The 14,859-nt window shown below is 37.6% G+C and overlaps 1 protein-coding gene across 1 annotated transcript; it reads left to right on the top strand.

Moving 5' to 3' along the window:
- The first annotated feature begins 253 nt into the window (after positions 1–253).
- On the top strand, positions 254–14,818 carry IMPA1 (inositol monophosphatase 1). Its single transcript, XM_075213718.1, has 9 exons — positions 254–390; positions 2,801–2,869; positions 4,141–4,274; positions 5,117–5,221; positions 5,632–5,677; positions 9,068–9,176; positions 10,850–10,958; positions 11,891–12,042; positions 13,778–14,818. The coding sequence occupies exons 2-9, from the start codon at positions 2,807–2,809 to the stop codon at positions 13,897–13,899; spliced, it is 840 nt and encodes a 279-aa protein (XP_075069819.1). The 5' UTR covers positions 254–390; positions 2,801–2,806; the 3' UTR covers positions 13,900–14,818.
- Positions 14,819–14,859: the final 41 nt, after the last annotated feature.

Raw genomic sequence — 14,859 nt, 5'->3', positions numbered from 1 at the left:
GATGTAGATAAAGATATAGAGATAGCTATGTGAAATAAAACATGTTTATATTACAAATGGTAATGTAGGTTTCTTATCGTTTATTCAGTAATTTGTATCTGTATGGGATTTCAGGTATTCCTCTGCATTTGTCTGTATATAAATCAGAATGACTAATTGTAAACGTTCCATCAGTAGAACGCTCGCAGTGTAATCGCAGAGAGCGTCACATCAGCCCACCTCCCACACAAGGTGTGACAGATCGGAAGGAAGCGTCCTGTCAGCGGCCGGGCTGGGAGCCTGCGCTCTACACCAGGAAACAGCCGATCACTGTATCACATCTCGGGTCTGGATCTGTTCATCCAGTGACTGATCTTTGTACAAGTCTGATCCGAGTCATTCCATACAACGGTCAGTATTCTGCGTCTTCTGATCCCGATGTTACTAGTTGCAGATCTGTAGAATAAAGCAGTTACCATAATATATGCTGATAACATAATTTATGATTGAAAAATCACCCTGGTATTGTGGCAGGATTACATTGTGTTAGTTCTTTGATTTATAGCATGTACCACAAATAGTATAGTACATCCTCTACGGATATATCTGACTTATGTGATACAATTTACAAAAACAAAATAATACAGGCGTCGTTTTTCATGTGCATTGATATCCCTTGTGGCTCCTACTACTTAGTATTATTGCTCATACTGTCAGTAACCTAATAAGCGTCGTGCATTGATTGAACTGAGCATAAATGGCTCTTTTAATGAAAGCTTACAGTAGTTTTCAATGCGCAGGACTTTTATGTGCACATTTTCTTTGTGATCCAGCTCCATCTTGCGATTTAACCCTTTAGCTGCCAGAGATCCATTCCAAGATGAGACACCACCATTTTCACATTTTTTCTTCTGCTGCCTTTATTGAGAATAATTATTTATTTTATGTTTATTTAATTTATTGATTTTTTCCAGGACTGAAAGGGTTTGTTTTTTTTGGCACCGTAATAGATTAAATATCTTATTTTATGAGTATTATAAAATAATGTTTCCATGGATACCAGTTATGTGTAATTTATTTAATATTTGATCTTTGCTTTGGGCCGTGAAATATATATATATATATATATATATATTGGTGTTTATTTTTTTATCACTTTTTTAAATAATTTTTTTTTAAAAAAATTCCCCACCACTTTTGTTTATCAACACAGACCTGTGAAAACAAATCACAGACTAGAATGTTGATATCTAAGCCAATGTTGGAGCATGTAAATACATCTTCTGACACTAGGGGTGCTGTGGCGGAGGTGATCTGGGTGTTAATAGAATAGGACAATGGATTCCAAACTTTTTCAGTTCAAGGCACCCTTAGGGGTTTCAAAAAATTTTCAAGGCACCCCTAAGCCAAAATAATTACAAAGTAGTCCCCCGCCTTGCTTACCACTAGCCCTGGCACCCCTGTGAGATCTCCAAGGCACCCCAGGGAGCCTAGGCGCACAGTTTGGGAACCACTGGAATAGGAGGTAAATTTAGTGAAGTGTTTTCTGGTCAAACCCCCAGTTTATCAGAAATTTTCTTGATGGTTTTATAACCTCCAGACTTACTGCTGAAAAAACGCTAGTTTTCAAACCAGCACTTTAGACATCACCATCCCGATTATGTTTTTTTCCATCATATTAAAAAAGTAAACAACAAAAATGATCACGCTGTGGTAACACTCGTCTCTCCCTGGTACTCTTGGCCGGTGGGTACCAGAGTAATAAAATAAATCCGTTGTCCTCCCCTTATTAAATAATAAGTAACTGTGTCCCCTTAGATGTAATCAGATAGAATAATGCCACCTTTGGATGAATTCACATTTAAATATTGTGGCCGAAATATTTTTAATATTAATGTCCTCCCTAATATTTTCTGTAGTGCAGCGGTATTACTGAATACTTATCTAACATCGTCTTCTTTTCTTCATCCAATGTAATCCGTAAGTGGAATTAAACCCTATAGAGGAGAACCGGACTGCTCCCTATGTGAATTGAGTTAATGTATTGTAAGCCTGGCCTACATAGTAGATGGGCAGCCAATCAGGAGCTGTCTCATTCTGAGTAACTCGTCCACTTCCAGGTTGGCTAATGACCGTTGACAAGCACTGGTAGAGATCTTCATCTGACCCAATTTTCTACCCTGTGTAGAAATGTTCTTACCTGTTTGTCGTCCTTTATGCTTGCATTCACCCAGTTGTCCTCATCCTACGCCTGTGCAGTAGCATCCGTACGGATGAACGTGCTTCCTGGCGTGATGTGCACTTTAGTTGGCGCTCGGCGTCTGTAGCTCCAGGTCTGTTATCGCCTTGATGCCGGTTAAGGTTTTGCTTGTCTTTCCTGGACCTGTTATTGATGGATATTTGCTGACCTCTGCTTTGCCATTGACTCCCACTTCCTGTCCCCTTCTCTTGACCACTGGTACTGAAATGCGCCAGTCAGAAAAGTAGCCGCACTTACATGTGTGGGCCTGTCATTTTTGTGGTTCATTAATGAGCCTTACAGTTTCCACTGTCAATAGAGAAAGCTAGCCGTATGCTAAATCTTGTAAATTATGTACATAGCAGTTAAAACAATTTTGTTTCTAGATTAAGTAGTACACACCATCTAAATACAAAATAATAAATATGTTATGCATTTGTTTCTAATACAATATATTTCAGCTGATTTAAATGTCCTCTTTTGATAATAAAATCTCTTTAAATCCGCAGTTAACAGTTTACCTATAGTTTGTGTTTTCAAACATGTTAAAGATTATTATGCTGATGATATTGTTTTTCCTAGGTGGAAATGGCAGATCCGTGGCAGGAATGTATGGACTTTGCTGTCCAAGTTGCAAGGAAAGCCGGAGCAGTATGTATCATTGCAGAAGAATATATATGTTAAATAATTCAGCACTCATGTCAGGAATATCATTACCCTTTTCCTTCCGTGTATATATAATGGATGATGTTTCCATACGAAAAGAAATTGAATTTAATATTGTTTAGATAATTGTTGATGTAGCCACAGTAAAAAAAAAATTTGGGATACTAATCAAGATGGAAATGTTGGTGAACCATTGGAGCAGTAGATGTTATGCAGCATGGTGGCTAAGTGGTTAGCACTTCTGTCTTACAGCACTGGGGTCATGAGTTCAATTCCCGACCATGGCCTTATCTGTGTGGAGTTTGTATGTTCTCCCTGTGTTTGCGTGTGTTTCTTCCGGGTGCTCCGGTTTCCTCCCACACTCCAAAAAACATGCTGGTAGGTTAATTGGCTGCTAACAAATTTAATCTAGTCTCTGTGTATATTCGGGAATTCAGACTGTAAGCCCCAATGGGGCAGGGACTGATGTACAGAGAACTCACTCACAGCGCTGTGGAATTAGTGGCGCTATATAAATAAATGGTGATGATAATTATGGGTGCTCAGTTGTGAAATAATGTTATTTATGGCATATTTAGTGTTTCTTGGTGGTTAACACAGTAATAAAAGTGCACAGCTAATATTATTGATACTATATTTGCTAGATGACACTGTTTTAAAAAATATTTCCTGTTTCCTTTAATTTTCTGTAGGATTAGTTATGTTCAATTTTTGTCTTGATGATGCAGTAATATTCATTGGGATCTGACAATTATGGCTACATGTGTAGCACATGTATGAGTTAGAACAGCGCCATGTAATCGCCAAGTATTTGAAAAGAATTATATCACTGTGGTAGGGGCAGGTTCATCCATCTGAATTCCATATATGCTCAGGTTTTGTGTACCAGATATCATCCGGCAAACGGACTGGTGAATACACAAACTGCTGCCTCTGATGTTCTTGACCTCTGTATTGCAAGTTATTTCAAGATAAATTGCTTAAAGGTAAATAGTGTTTTTGGCTCTAAGTGATGTAACAGCAGCCAAGAAGATATCAGCAGTAACTGTCTGTTATAATACAATATATTTGTAAAACATGGAGGATAGCTATTTTTCAATCTTCCAGTATATTGTAATAGTTGGCTGCTCTAATATTGATCAGGAAATCATGCTGCGTTTATTCCATAATATAGAAAACAAATTTCACATAGGGTTAATGTTTGTTCCATTTATAAGTAAATGACATCCTAAGTTTACAGTCCTAATGATTGGCAGGTGGTATGTGCAGCAATGAAGGAGGAGATGTCCGTGATGGAAAAGAGTTCTCCGGCAGATCTGGTGACCGCTACAGACCAGAGAGTAGAAGAAATTATAATCTCATCATTCAAAGAGAAATATCCCTCACACAGGCAAGTCTGTATATAGATGTGTATTCACTTTGACAGTCAGGTGAATAAATATTGTGATAGGAGAATTATGCATATTACGCTATTTGTATAATGTACATTTTTTTTGGGCAAGCATAGTATATTTTTTATTATGATACTATATATATATATATATATATATATATATATATATATATATATACTGAAACATTGGTAAAATTTTTGTCTTATGTCTTTCAATACAAAAAATAAGACTCATTGTTCTACAAACGTAGCAACTTTCTGTATGTTGGGGACAAATTTATTAGAAAACAGCCTTTTCACCTTGATAAGGGGACTAATGATAAATAGTCCCCGTTGTGTCTTACCCTTATATTCCCCTCCCTGATTCATAAACAAGTTCTAGAGATGCATCAAAATCTCTTATTTAAATTTATTTATTTTTTATTTTAAATTTAACCATGGTTAAAATATCTGAAGCCCTTAAAGTGTTATCCACAGATAAACCAAATACCGTAGAAGATCAAAGATCAATTAACAATTGATTGCAATATGTTGCATCTATACTGTGGTGTAATAAGCACTCTGAGTTTTTTGGAAGAGCTGAAGTTACCACAAACTCTATAAGCTGCTTCTCGGTCTAGCCAATGCTTGTAACAAGTATCCGTGTGTACTAAGCGTGCACTTCCCAGTGATCTTAGTGATCACTATGTTCACCTACAGTCACGCTGCTTTTCTCCATTTTCTTGCATTTTTTGAAAATTTATTAGACTTTTTATGCTGAATATGAAGATATACAATCTTCCCAGACTGTACATTCTGCTACATAACAATTGTATAATATGTTTGTTTTACTGTTTCAGCTTCATTGGTGAGGAATCTGTGGCGGCGGGTCAGGAATCCACTCTGACGGATAAACCAACATGGATCATTGACCCGATCGATGGCACTACTAACTTTGTGCACAGGTAGGTTCTGTGTGAGTCCAGCAGTAAATTGGGGAAATGGACTTTTTAGCCATGAATTATAGGAAATATAAATTAAATAGTAAGGCCAGCTATCCCTTTCTGAAGTGCTTATGGGGCTGCCATAAACATATTAGACGTTGGTGTTACATGGATCATAGAATCATAGGTGGATAGTGTCCAGAATCTCGCCAAGGTAAGATTCTGTGGGAGTCCTGGCAATCTGCCCTCTATTACATAATTTGCATCATGTAGGAAGATGATTTTGCATATTTTTATAAAACCAAGACAAATTGTTGATATAAAAGCTCAGAGAGCCTTTTCTGTCTGCCAGAATAGCTCCCACTAGCACCAATTGGTGTAACGTCTTATGATGTTGTAAATATCACATCTATTTGCTCTCATTTATTTAGGTTTCCATTTGTGTGCGTATCCATCGGTTTTGCAGTGAATAAACAGGTATGTAAATGTAATTAAATATAAGACTACACAGTTGCCTGCTAATTATGGTTTTACTAGTTAAAAGCCCCTCAAAATGATGAAAAAAATAAGTGTAAGATCACGTTGGACCCTTTTTTGGTAACGGTTCAATCCCGTGCATCATTTATTGCAAGAATGTAGAATCAAGAATGGCATCTTGTTGGCTGACTTTGTAGTAGTTGACGTGATATCGCCTCTGTCCTGTTCGCTCTTAGATTGTTTTCTCTGTGACGGGCAATTTGCTGAGGCGTCATATTTGCATATGCGATGGCGTTCGTGTTCTCTTTGGTCATCAGTCATAGTCTGTCGGCGAGCTTTATCCGGCTCCGCCCTTCGTCTTTTAGGTGGCATCACAGTTACACTTTATTGCTTAAATCAATTAGTATATTCCTATACATTTAACACTAAGTGCAAATAAAACGAATGGATAGAAAATCATGTCAATTGGGAATAGCAAAGGTCGATAGAGATAGTAAGTGCCACCATAATGCCTAAATAAAGCAAACCAAAAAAGCCCAACGAGTGAAGAAAATCTAGTCGGTAGGACTTGCAGCACAAAAACATTTCAAACATTTTACAAAATTTGATTGTATGTTGTGTGTCGTTGTATGTTGTATGTTACACTGTGGAGTAGGCAGAGGCAGTGCGATATGGCAGCTTGGTACTTGGGGAGTCACACCATTTGACCAATTGTGTAACTTGCTCCATCTATAGATCTCTTAGTCAGCTTCTCTAACAGTGGGGTGGCAGAACATGGAGGAAAATTAGTGAGAAAAACGTACTTCTACATTCTAGAAAAAAAATACTATTTTTACACCAGTTACATTTGTGGTAATGAACTGCCGGTACCAGTGTGAACATTTTACGGAATATGGAGTTTATTGACATCAAATTGACCTCCTCTTTTAAGATCCTCCACATTTTGAGAGTATCCCAATAGTAACAAGTGTAGTATGTGTAGATAAAATATAATGAATACAAGGGATTCACGGCACACTCAATTCAACCTATTCTGTGTATCCAGCATGAATTTAATTCCAAAGCACAGAGTAAGTAGTGTGGTTCATCATCATCATCATCATCTATTTATTTATATAGCGCCACTAATTCCGCAGCGCTGTACAGAGAACTCATTCACATCAATCCCTGCCCCATTGGAGCTTACAATCTAAATCCCCTAACATACACACACAGACTGAGAGAGACTAAGGGCAATTTATTAGCAGCCAATTAACCTACTAGTATGTTTTTGAAGTTTGGGAGGAAACCGGAGCACCCGGAGGAAACCCACGCAAACACGGGGAGAACATACAAACTCCCCACAGATAAGGCCATGGTCGGGAATCGAACTCATGACCCCAGTGCTGTGAGGCAGAAGTGCTAACCACTAAGCCATTCTTATGTGACATATGTATTTACTGTAGGTGCAAATTCGAGAAGTGTTCTTGTTAATGCAAGTTATGAACAACCTGACAGCTTCATAAACCGACGGGTGCTTTCCTAAATGCTACATATGTCTATGGATGGTCTCAGTTCCTGTCCCATAGATGATATCATGGGTTGTGTAAACTCCTCAGTGTCCTATCTGTTAGGATGTGACATTTCAAGATCAGAACATCATGTAGAAATCAAGGATATTCATGGGGCTAGAAAACTTTATTCCAACGTCTTGGATTTGTCTAAGGGTCCTGTTGGATCTGACATGTCCCATGTGTGGGAAATGTGTTCACTTTAATGGCCATGAGCCAGGCACAGTGCTAAAAATATCAACCCTGCTGAACCTACAATGATTCCTTTTTACTAAAATAATCAAACGTACCCTTCTGCACATTGACTACACCCATTAATTATGTGTCTTGCAAGACGTTTGTAAAATAAAATCTTATTTTTAGCGAACATTCTAGCCATAATTATAAGTTCTACTTTACAAGTCTGACTGCTGGGATTCATTAAGATGTAAAATATTGTACTTTTATAAAGCACTAAAATGTTATAAAAATATCTTACTACAGTGGGAACACTGTGGGCTTCATTTACAATTAGGAGCAAATCCAGATAGAGGCTGCACATTTGCCCCCGGACAAACCATGTTATACAAGTGTTGCAATTCTGTTTTTATTTGCATGTAGGGGAAAGACTGACTACTTTGCATGTAATCGCTTTATTTTAGCAGAAGATTTAGATTTGAGCTAGGACGCACCTCCCTTCCATGTCCTAATCTGTCTGCACGTTTTAAATTTACCCCCACTCCTCCCACTGTATTCCTAACTCTAAATAAGTCCTTATATGTCTATATCTACTGAAAGCTTCATGGGATATTTTGAACTTTTTTTTTGTGTTTATTTGGGGTTTAACTTTTTTGGGTGAAATGTAGAGGATGTGATGGCTATACAATGCCCATCAAACTTCACAGCAGAAATTTCATCTTTAGTGTTTGAATAAGTCTAAATAAATAAACTTAATTAGTAGAAGAGACTTCTGGAGAATGATATTTCCATGGCAACCTTTCAACTCAAAGCTTTACCGGCGGATTCATAACCTGGGATGTGCCAGTGCTGAGGCAGAACTCTCTCCTAAATGCAGCCTGACTCCTGCTCACCAAGTGCTGCGTTGCAGAGGCAGCCTTACTGAAATAATGAGGATGGTTAGACAGAGCTTTAAACTGCCTCCTAAGGGAAACCCCCTATTCTGTAGTATATGATAGACTAGAATGCCCACCTGTAGACCCTGTTTCATGTGTAGGGGCTTATGCAGCGAGTTTGCGTAGCGTATCTTGCATGAAATTACTCTGTGCATGCCCAGAAAGTTACTAATGATGATGGCTTGTTGTAGATTAGGCATATATGGTGCTGATGCCGACACAGACGCATCCTGAAATGTGCACAGGATGGCATATGGGCAGATATACGCTAATTATCCATTCTCTTTTAAATTATTTAAAAAAAAAAAAAAAAAAATTTAGTTTATTTCCATTTACCGACCAACTCTGCAACAGTCTGTAGTGGGTGTTGACTCATTTTGGTCAATTCAATAACCTACTTGGCATAAAACATTTTATATGATTTATGGAAGGTAGTATATTGTATTGGCTAAGATGAACATTAAGCACACCATAGAAATATAAGGTATGATTTGAAGTTGGAGGCCTCCTTTAAGATGATTGGTTTCTTTGATACCGTGTAATAAAGGCGCTATTCTCAGACACCTTACTCCAGCATATATTATGCTGCATTATAGTGTCTGTAATATTTTGTAGGATCTGCATTTTGTAGGAACTTCATGTGCCCAATGCATGAAGTTCCAGTTAATGAGCTTTTTGGTTATCTGAATAAAATTAATGTAAGTTTTTGTTGATTTTGTTCTCCTGAGGTTGAATTTGGAGTTGTGTTCAGCTGCGTAGAAGACAAGATGTACACTGGCAGAAGAGGAAAAGGGGCACATTGCAATGGCCAGAAATTACAAGTCTCTGGACAGAAAGGTAATCTCCATCTCGTCATCATCATCATTTATTTATATAGCGCCAACATATTCTGTAGCGTTTTAATGTGCTATAATGTGCTTGTGTTAATATTGACACTGCTCCATACTACACAGACCGTGCATCTTTAATCTAAATTCATCAGTGAGTGAAAAACACCACCAAGTATGAATGTAATATACAATGTTCAATGTTAACTGACATCCCACTGCAGCTATATAAGAAGTTTAGTAAATAAAAAGTAACGCTTAATAGAGTTTTACATCCCAACTCTTAAATTAAAGACAATGGCAGTCACTTGCCTCATCTTTAAGGAGGTGTCCTTAAGAGCTCAAATGCAGCTCAATATGCTGAGACTGCGGTCAGTTAAGCTGCTGTGAGATTACAAGTCCTGGTCCTTTGCATGATTCCACCAGTACACCCAGTGCTTTACTACAGAGCAAGTGTGCAAGGTTGTAAGTCACACTCTGCTGGCTCCAATAAGTAAAACACACCCTTCTTAGATGACAACCTGCTGCAAACGATTGAAAGAGAGCATGTTGGTCATATTTAGCTTAGCAGACATTATTTTGTGGTTGCTATATACCACAGTAATACACAGATTTTGATACTTATGGTGGTTCTAAGTAAATTCAGGCAATTAGAACTCAGGTAACTATAACTCTGTGTTTCATTTTAACATTGTGATTTCTACTCAATACTACATTTATATTTATTTTAGTCCAATTCATATTTATAAAATTCTCTGTTGCCACTTCTTAGAGTCAGAACTACTGCAATCATTAACATTTGTCATTAGTCACCTGTATGGGCACAAGGTACTTCTTAATGTACACTGCAAGGATATAAGTGATTTTGTAGTATTGTGATGTGTTATTATTGTTGATTTGAAAGCAGCTGTAGTATAGAGCAGCATAATGGCTGCGGTGTGCATAATGCACACAATGGACCCCAGCAATTTGGTGTGCTAAAGATTTATTATTTGATTATTATTTGATTTTACTGTGTCTATCATACCCGTGTAGTGTTATCTTTACCGCTGAGTAATCTAGCCAGTTTTTTATTTAGTGTTTTAAAAAAAATCAAATGTAATTCCTTACCTGTCTCTTCCAAATACTGTGGGGAGCCATCTATTTGTTGACACTACCTCTATAATTTGCACTTTGTGGGCACACACTCTAATACTCCCCAGGGGCAAACGCAGGATTTTTAAGGGGGGGGGGGGTTTCCTCCCCATTCCAAGAAAAATATATATAGAGAGAGAGAGAGAGCTGCTGCGCATGCGGCCACGCATGCGCAGCAGCTCCATTTTGGCGATGCTGTACTGTACAGCAGCTGCGGCGCTGTCAAAGAAGCGTCCGCGGCAGTGCTGTATTGTAGTACAATACAACACCGTTTCAGACACTTCTGTGACAGCGCCGTGGCTGCTGTACAGTACAGTGCTGCTGTGTAGGGGCAATGTTTAGTGCCCGTTCGTTCGCTGGAGAACCAGAACCCCCCCCCCCCCCCCCCGCGTGCTCCCCTGCTCCCTCTCCGACTCTTCTATGTCGTAGCTCCCTAGATGAGAAAAGCCTCCCGGGAAAGATCATAATGCAATATGATCCATTATTAAATGGTCTATTGACAATTAAATATGAAGTATTTTATTAAATCGCCTTGTTTTTGTTTTCCAGATATAACAAAATCCATGATCATTACAGAACTGGGATCAAATCGTAACCCGGAGATTATTGCAACTATTCTGTCTAACATGGAGAGATTATTGTGCATCCCAATCCATGGGTAATTATCTCTTTTATGCTAAGGTTGAACACGTTTAGTGAGATAAATAAAACTTCAACAAATGTAATAGTTGAATGAAGAATAAACCCTACTGTCATATACACGGACCCTGCAATAGGGAGGTTTGTATGCTGTGCACTATGAACCTGTTACTAATCAGAATGCACCTTGCACGGAAGTTGTGTTTGAAAAAGAGCACAGAGCATGAACTGTATTCAGATCCAAGCAGATCTCAAGTTGTATTTTCATTTGAATCTGGGTGTAAGTACACTCTGCCTACACGGTACTTGGTGTGTGTTAACAGACTGCATATATATATATAAGGTCACATCAGTACTAAAAAAATTATATTATAAAATAAATGAACAAACAGTATAATGCACACATTCTGTGCTATTTAGTAACACATAAGTGTACTTTTCCAAATAAAGACTTTGCCATCCCTATCATTACTATGAGTCAGCACTTACACCTGCACTGTAGCTGGTGCAAATGATAGGTCTGAGACCAGGCATACTTAAGAGAAACCCAGGACTTAAATCGTCAGTATCTGTGTTGGCACACCCTTACTGTACAAGGCCTGTGTCCGTCCGTCTCTTCCCACCCCCAATCCACCCTTAAAGTCTTAAATTGCATGCAGTTGCGTTCACTGGGATAAGGTTTCTTAGCACGCGCAGAGCTATCTCACACAAGATACGGCACTCAAACTGACGTAAGGCCGAGCATGAATCAGGCCCTATGACTTCGGTTAGATTACCAAACTGGAACAAAAGCAGAGTTATAGATATTATATAGTGGGAGAAGGACTTGCTGTGATAACAACATTCCTGCATGTAATTCTTTAAATGACATACTGTATTTGACATACTGTATTAATATTTCACGTGAGATTAACCGTAGGTAATGTTTTGAATGTTACATTTGTGACATAGGATCCGGGCGGTGGGCACAGCCGCTGTTAACATGTGTCTGGTGGCTACCGGAGGGGCTGACGCTTATTATGAGATGGGAATCCATTGCTGGGACATGGCAGCAGCGTCCGTCATTGTTACAGAGGCTGGAGGAGTTATCCTGGATGCAAAAGGTTTGTACTTTCCTCTTGTGCGTCACTGTTTAGTGTAAGAAGAATTTAATTTTTTTTTTATTTATTAAAATGTTAGTAAAACATCACAGAGATCTTGCTCATAACTGTTGTTCCAGAGCCCACACCTGTTGTACTGTGTGTGTGTGTGTGTGTGTGTGTATATATGTGTAATATATATATATATATATATATATATATATATATATATATATATATATATATATATATATATATATATATATATATTTTATATCTGTATATATATATTTTATATCTGTGTGTGTGTATATATATATATATATATTTTATATCTGTATGTTTCCAAGAATCACAGATACCAGGCATACAATACAGTGCTCCTTATTTTCATGTAATTTGGGTTGTTTAATTTCACCTCTTAATATCTGTTGTCCTATAAATGTATTTATATTATTTTTATTTCTTGTCTTTTGTACCTTTTTAAAGACAAGAGTTTAATATTGGGTGGTCTTAACAGAGTTAAAATAAATAAACAGGTTTTACTTACCCACCATCCTCCGTCTGCCAGGTCCGCTGGGTCCCTGACACCTTCAGTTCCGTTATCTCCACCCACTACTGAATTTAAGTTTTATATGGAGTTCTTACTTACCTAACAATATCTCAGAAACAGGGTCCCCACCCAGGCTGTTATCTGGCTGTTTGGCATAACCACTAAATAATCACATGAGTGAGCAGGACAGGGGTAGGTTCCAGTATTTAAGTCAATATTTGTTTGATCTCTTTTTGCTCATACTTGGGGCATTATAACTCGGTTGAAGGGACCGAATTGACTGTCGGTAACTGCCAAGTGTGGCCAAGTTTTATAACACAATGGGCCTGATTCATTAAGGAAAGTAAGGCAAAAAAATAAGTAAGTTTTCTCCTGGACAAAACCATGTTACAATGCAAGGGGTGCAAATTAGTTTATTATTTTGCACGTAAGTTAAATACTGTCTGTTTTTTAATATAGCACACAAATACTTGATTGCTTTATTTGTACACTGAAATTTTATTTTTGATCTAGGACATGCCCTACGCCAACTATAAATTTGCCATCACAGCTTAAATTTACCTCCCCCTCCTCCAATGTAACATGGTTTTGCCAAGGTGCAAAGTTACTCATTTGTTTTTTTGCTTAATGAATCAGACACAATGTGTTTAGCCAGGAGTGCAAGTAAATTTTCCCTTTCTGTTTTACAGCGCTATCATTACCCAGCCTCCTGGAACTTGTTCAGTTCATTGATTACTGGAATAACAGCCCAAAACAGCATTATTGTAGCAAAAGCAACAGCAGCTAAAAACTTACAAATTTGTCAGTTATTTTCAAGTAATTATATTACTCAATTGTGGCCAACAAGCTCACAAGTGGAGCAATGTTACTAGTGAAGTGATAGACAAACTGTCTGCATCCACTGTGATTAGATGTAGGTAGTAAATTGCTCTTCTTTATATGACCATTAAATTCTATAGTTTACTTTTCCATTCCACAAACCACATAGCACCATCTATGGGCAGCCAGTGTGTACTGCATCCAGTAAATTACCTAGTATGACTAATACAGCTCAAAAGCATTTTATGCTATTTTAATCATCTGCAAATGCTCTATACAATGTATGTTTTACTTCTGTGTTTCATATGTGTATCTAATCATATCATAAACAGTTGTTAAAACCGTTTGAAAGGCATCTCATCAGCTCCTGTCTCTCTGTGTTTGCAGGAGGGCCGTTTGACCTAATGTCCTGTAGAGTTATTGCAGCAAGCAGCAAGGAAATCGGAGAGAGGATCTCTAAAGAACTCCAGCTCATACCACTAGTACGGGACGATGGCAGGAAACAGTGACCAGATCCGTCTGTTTCAGAATAAGCCATTCTTCTTAATGGAATAATCCCTACTTTTGGGTTGAAAATTTTCCTACTCGTTGTGTTAATTGTGACGTAATGACAGGGGCAGAAGGCAGGGCCACATAGGACTCTCTTGCAGTATGCACCAAATCAGGCCTCTACAGAGCAAAACACAAGTACCCCTTGGTTAAGTGAGGGTTAACAAAAGAAGGGGGGGTTAGATTGTAAAAGATTTCACTCAGATGATAGAATTCCCTTCACAATGGACAACCCACCCTTGTATACAGCCATGAAAATGTGTTTAATGCCTTAAAGGACAGAGGAAACTTTTCATGTTGGTGACCTGATCAATTTCAGAATTTTTGCTAAATTGAAAAAACTAAATTGAAAAAACTCATTTTATTTCCATTTATTTATTATGTTGCAATTGTTTGGCAAAAAAAACCTTAATGAAATTTGGACTGTTAGTTAAATATATATATATATATATATATATATATATATATATATATATATATATATATATATATGTATATATATTTAGTATAAGTCCAGCACCCTGCCTACATTACTACGTTACATATAACCTTCCCCACACCAGTCTGAATAGTGCTATGATACCTTTATTTCTCATCACTGATCTCCTTTGTCCTCTAGATACCGTTACTTTCTTTTTTATTAAATGACTAAAAACAATATCCATATAATATCGGACAACTTTTATAAAACTACTTGTAAAAGTATTATCAGAGGATTGCAACCATGTTTAGGGTATCCAGCGTTTATGTTATTGTTTTCGGGAAACATTTTGTAAAATTTTGTCTTTAACTTTATTTGCATTGTATACGGCAAAATTACACTTTCCATGAATGTGGCTGCATATTTATTACTTACGCAAAATACAAACCAAAAAATGATTTCAGCAGTCACGTCTCTTTATTTATGTACAGTTTATGAC

Source organism: Mixophyes fleayi, chromosome 5 (genome assembly GCF_038048845.1).
Source record: "Mixophyes fleayi isolate aMixFle1 chromosome 5, aMixFle1.hap1, whole genome shotgun sequence".
Classification (NCBI taxonomy): Eukaryota; Metazoa; Chordata; class Amphibia; order Anura; family Limnodynastidae; genus Mixophyes; species Mixophyes fleayi.
Note: the sequence above shows the minus strand (reverse complement) of the source record. Positions and strands in the feature narration are given on the sequence as shown.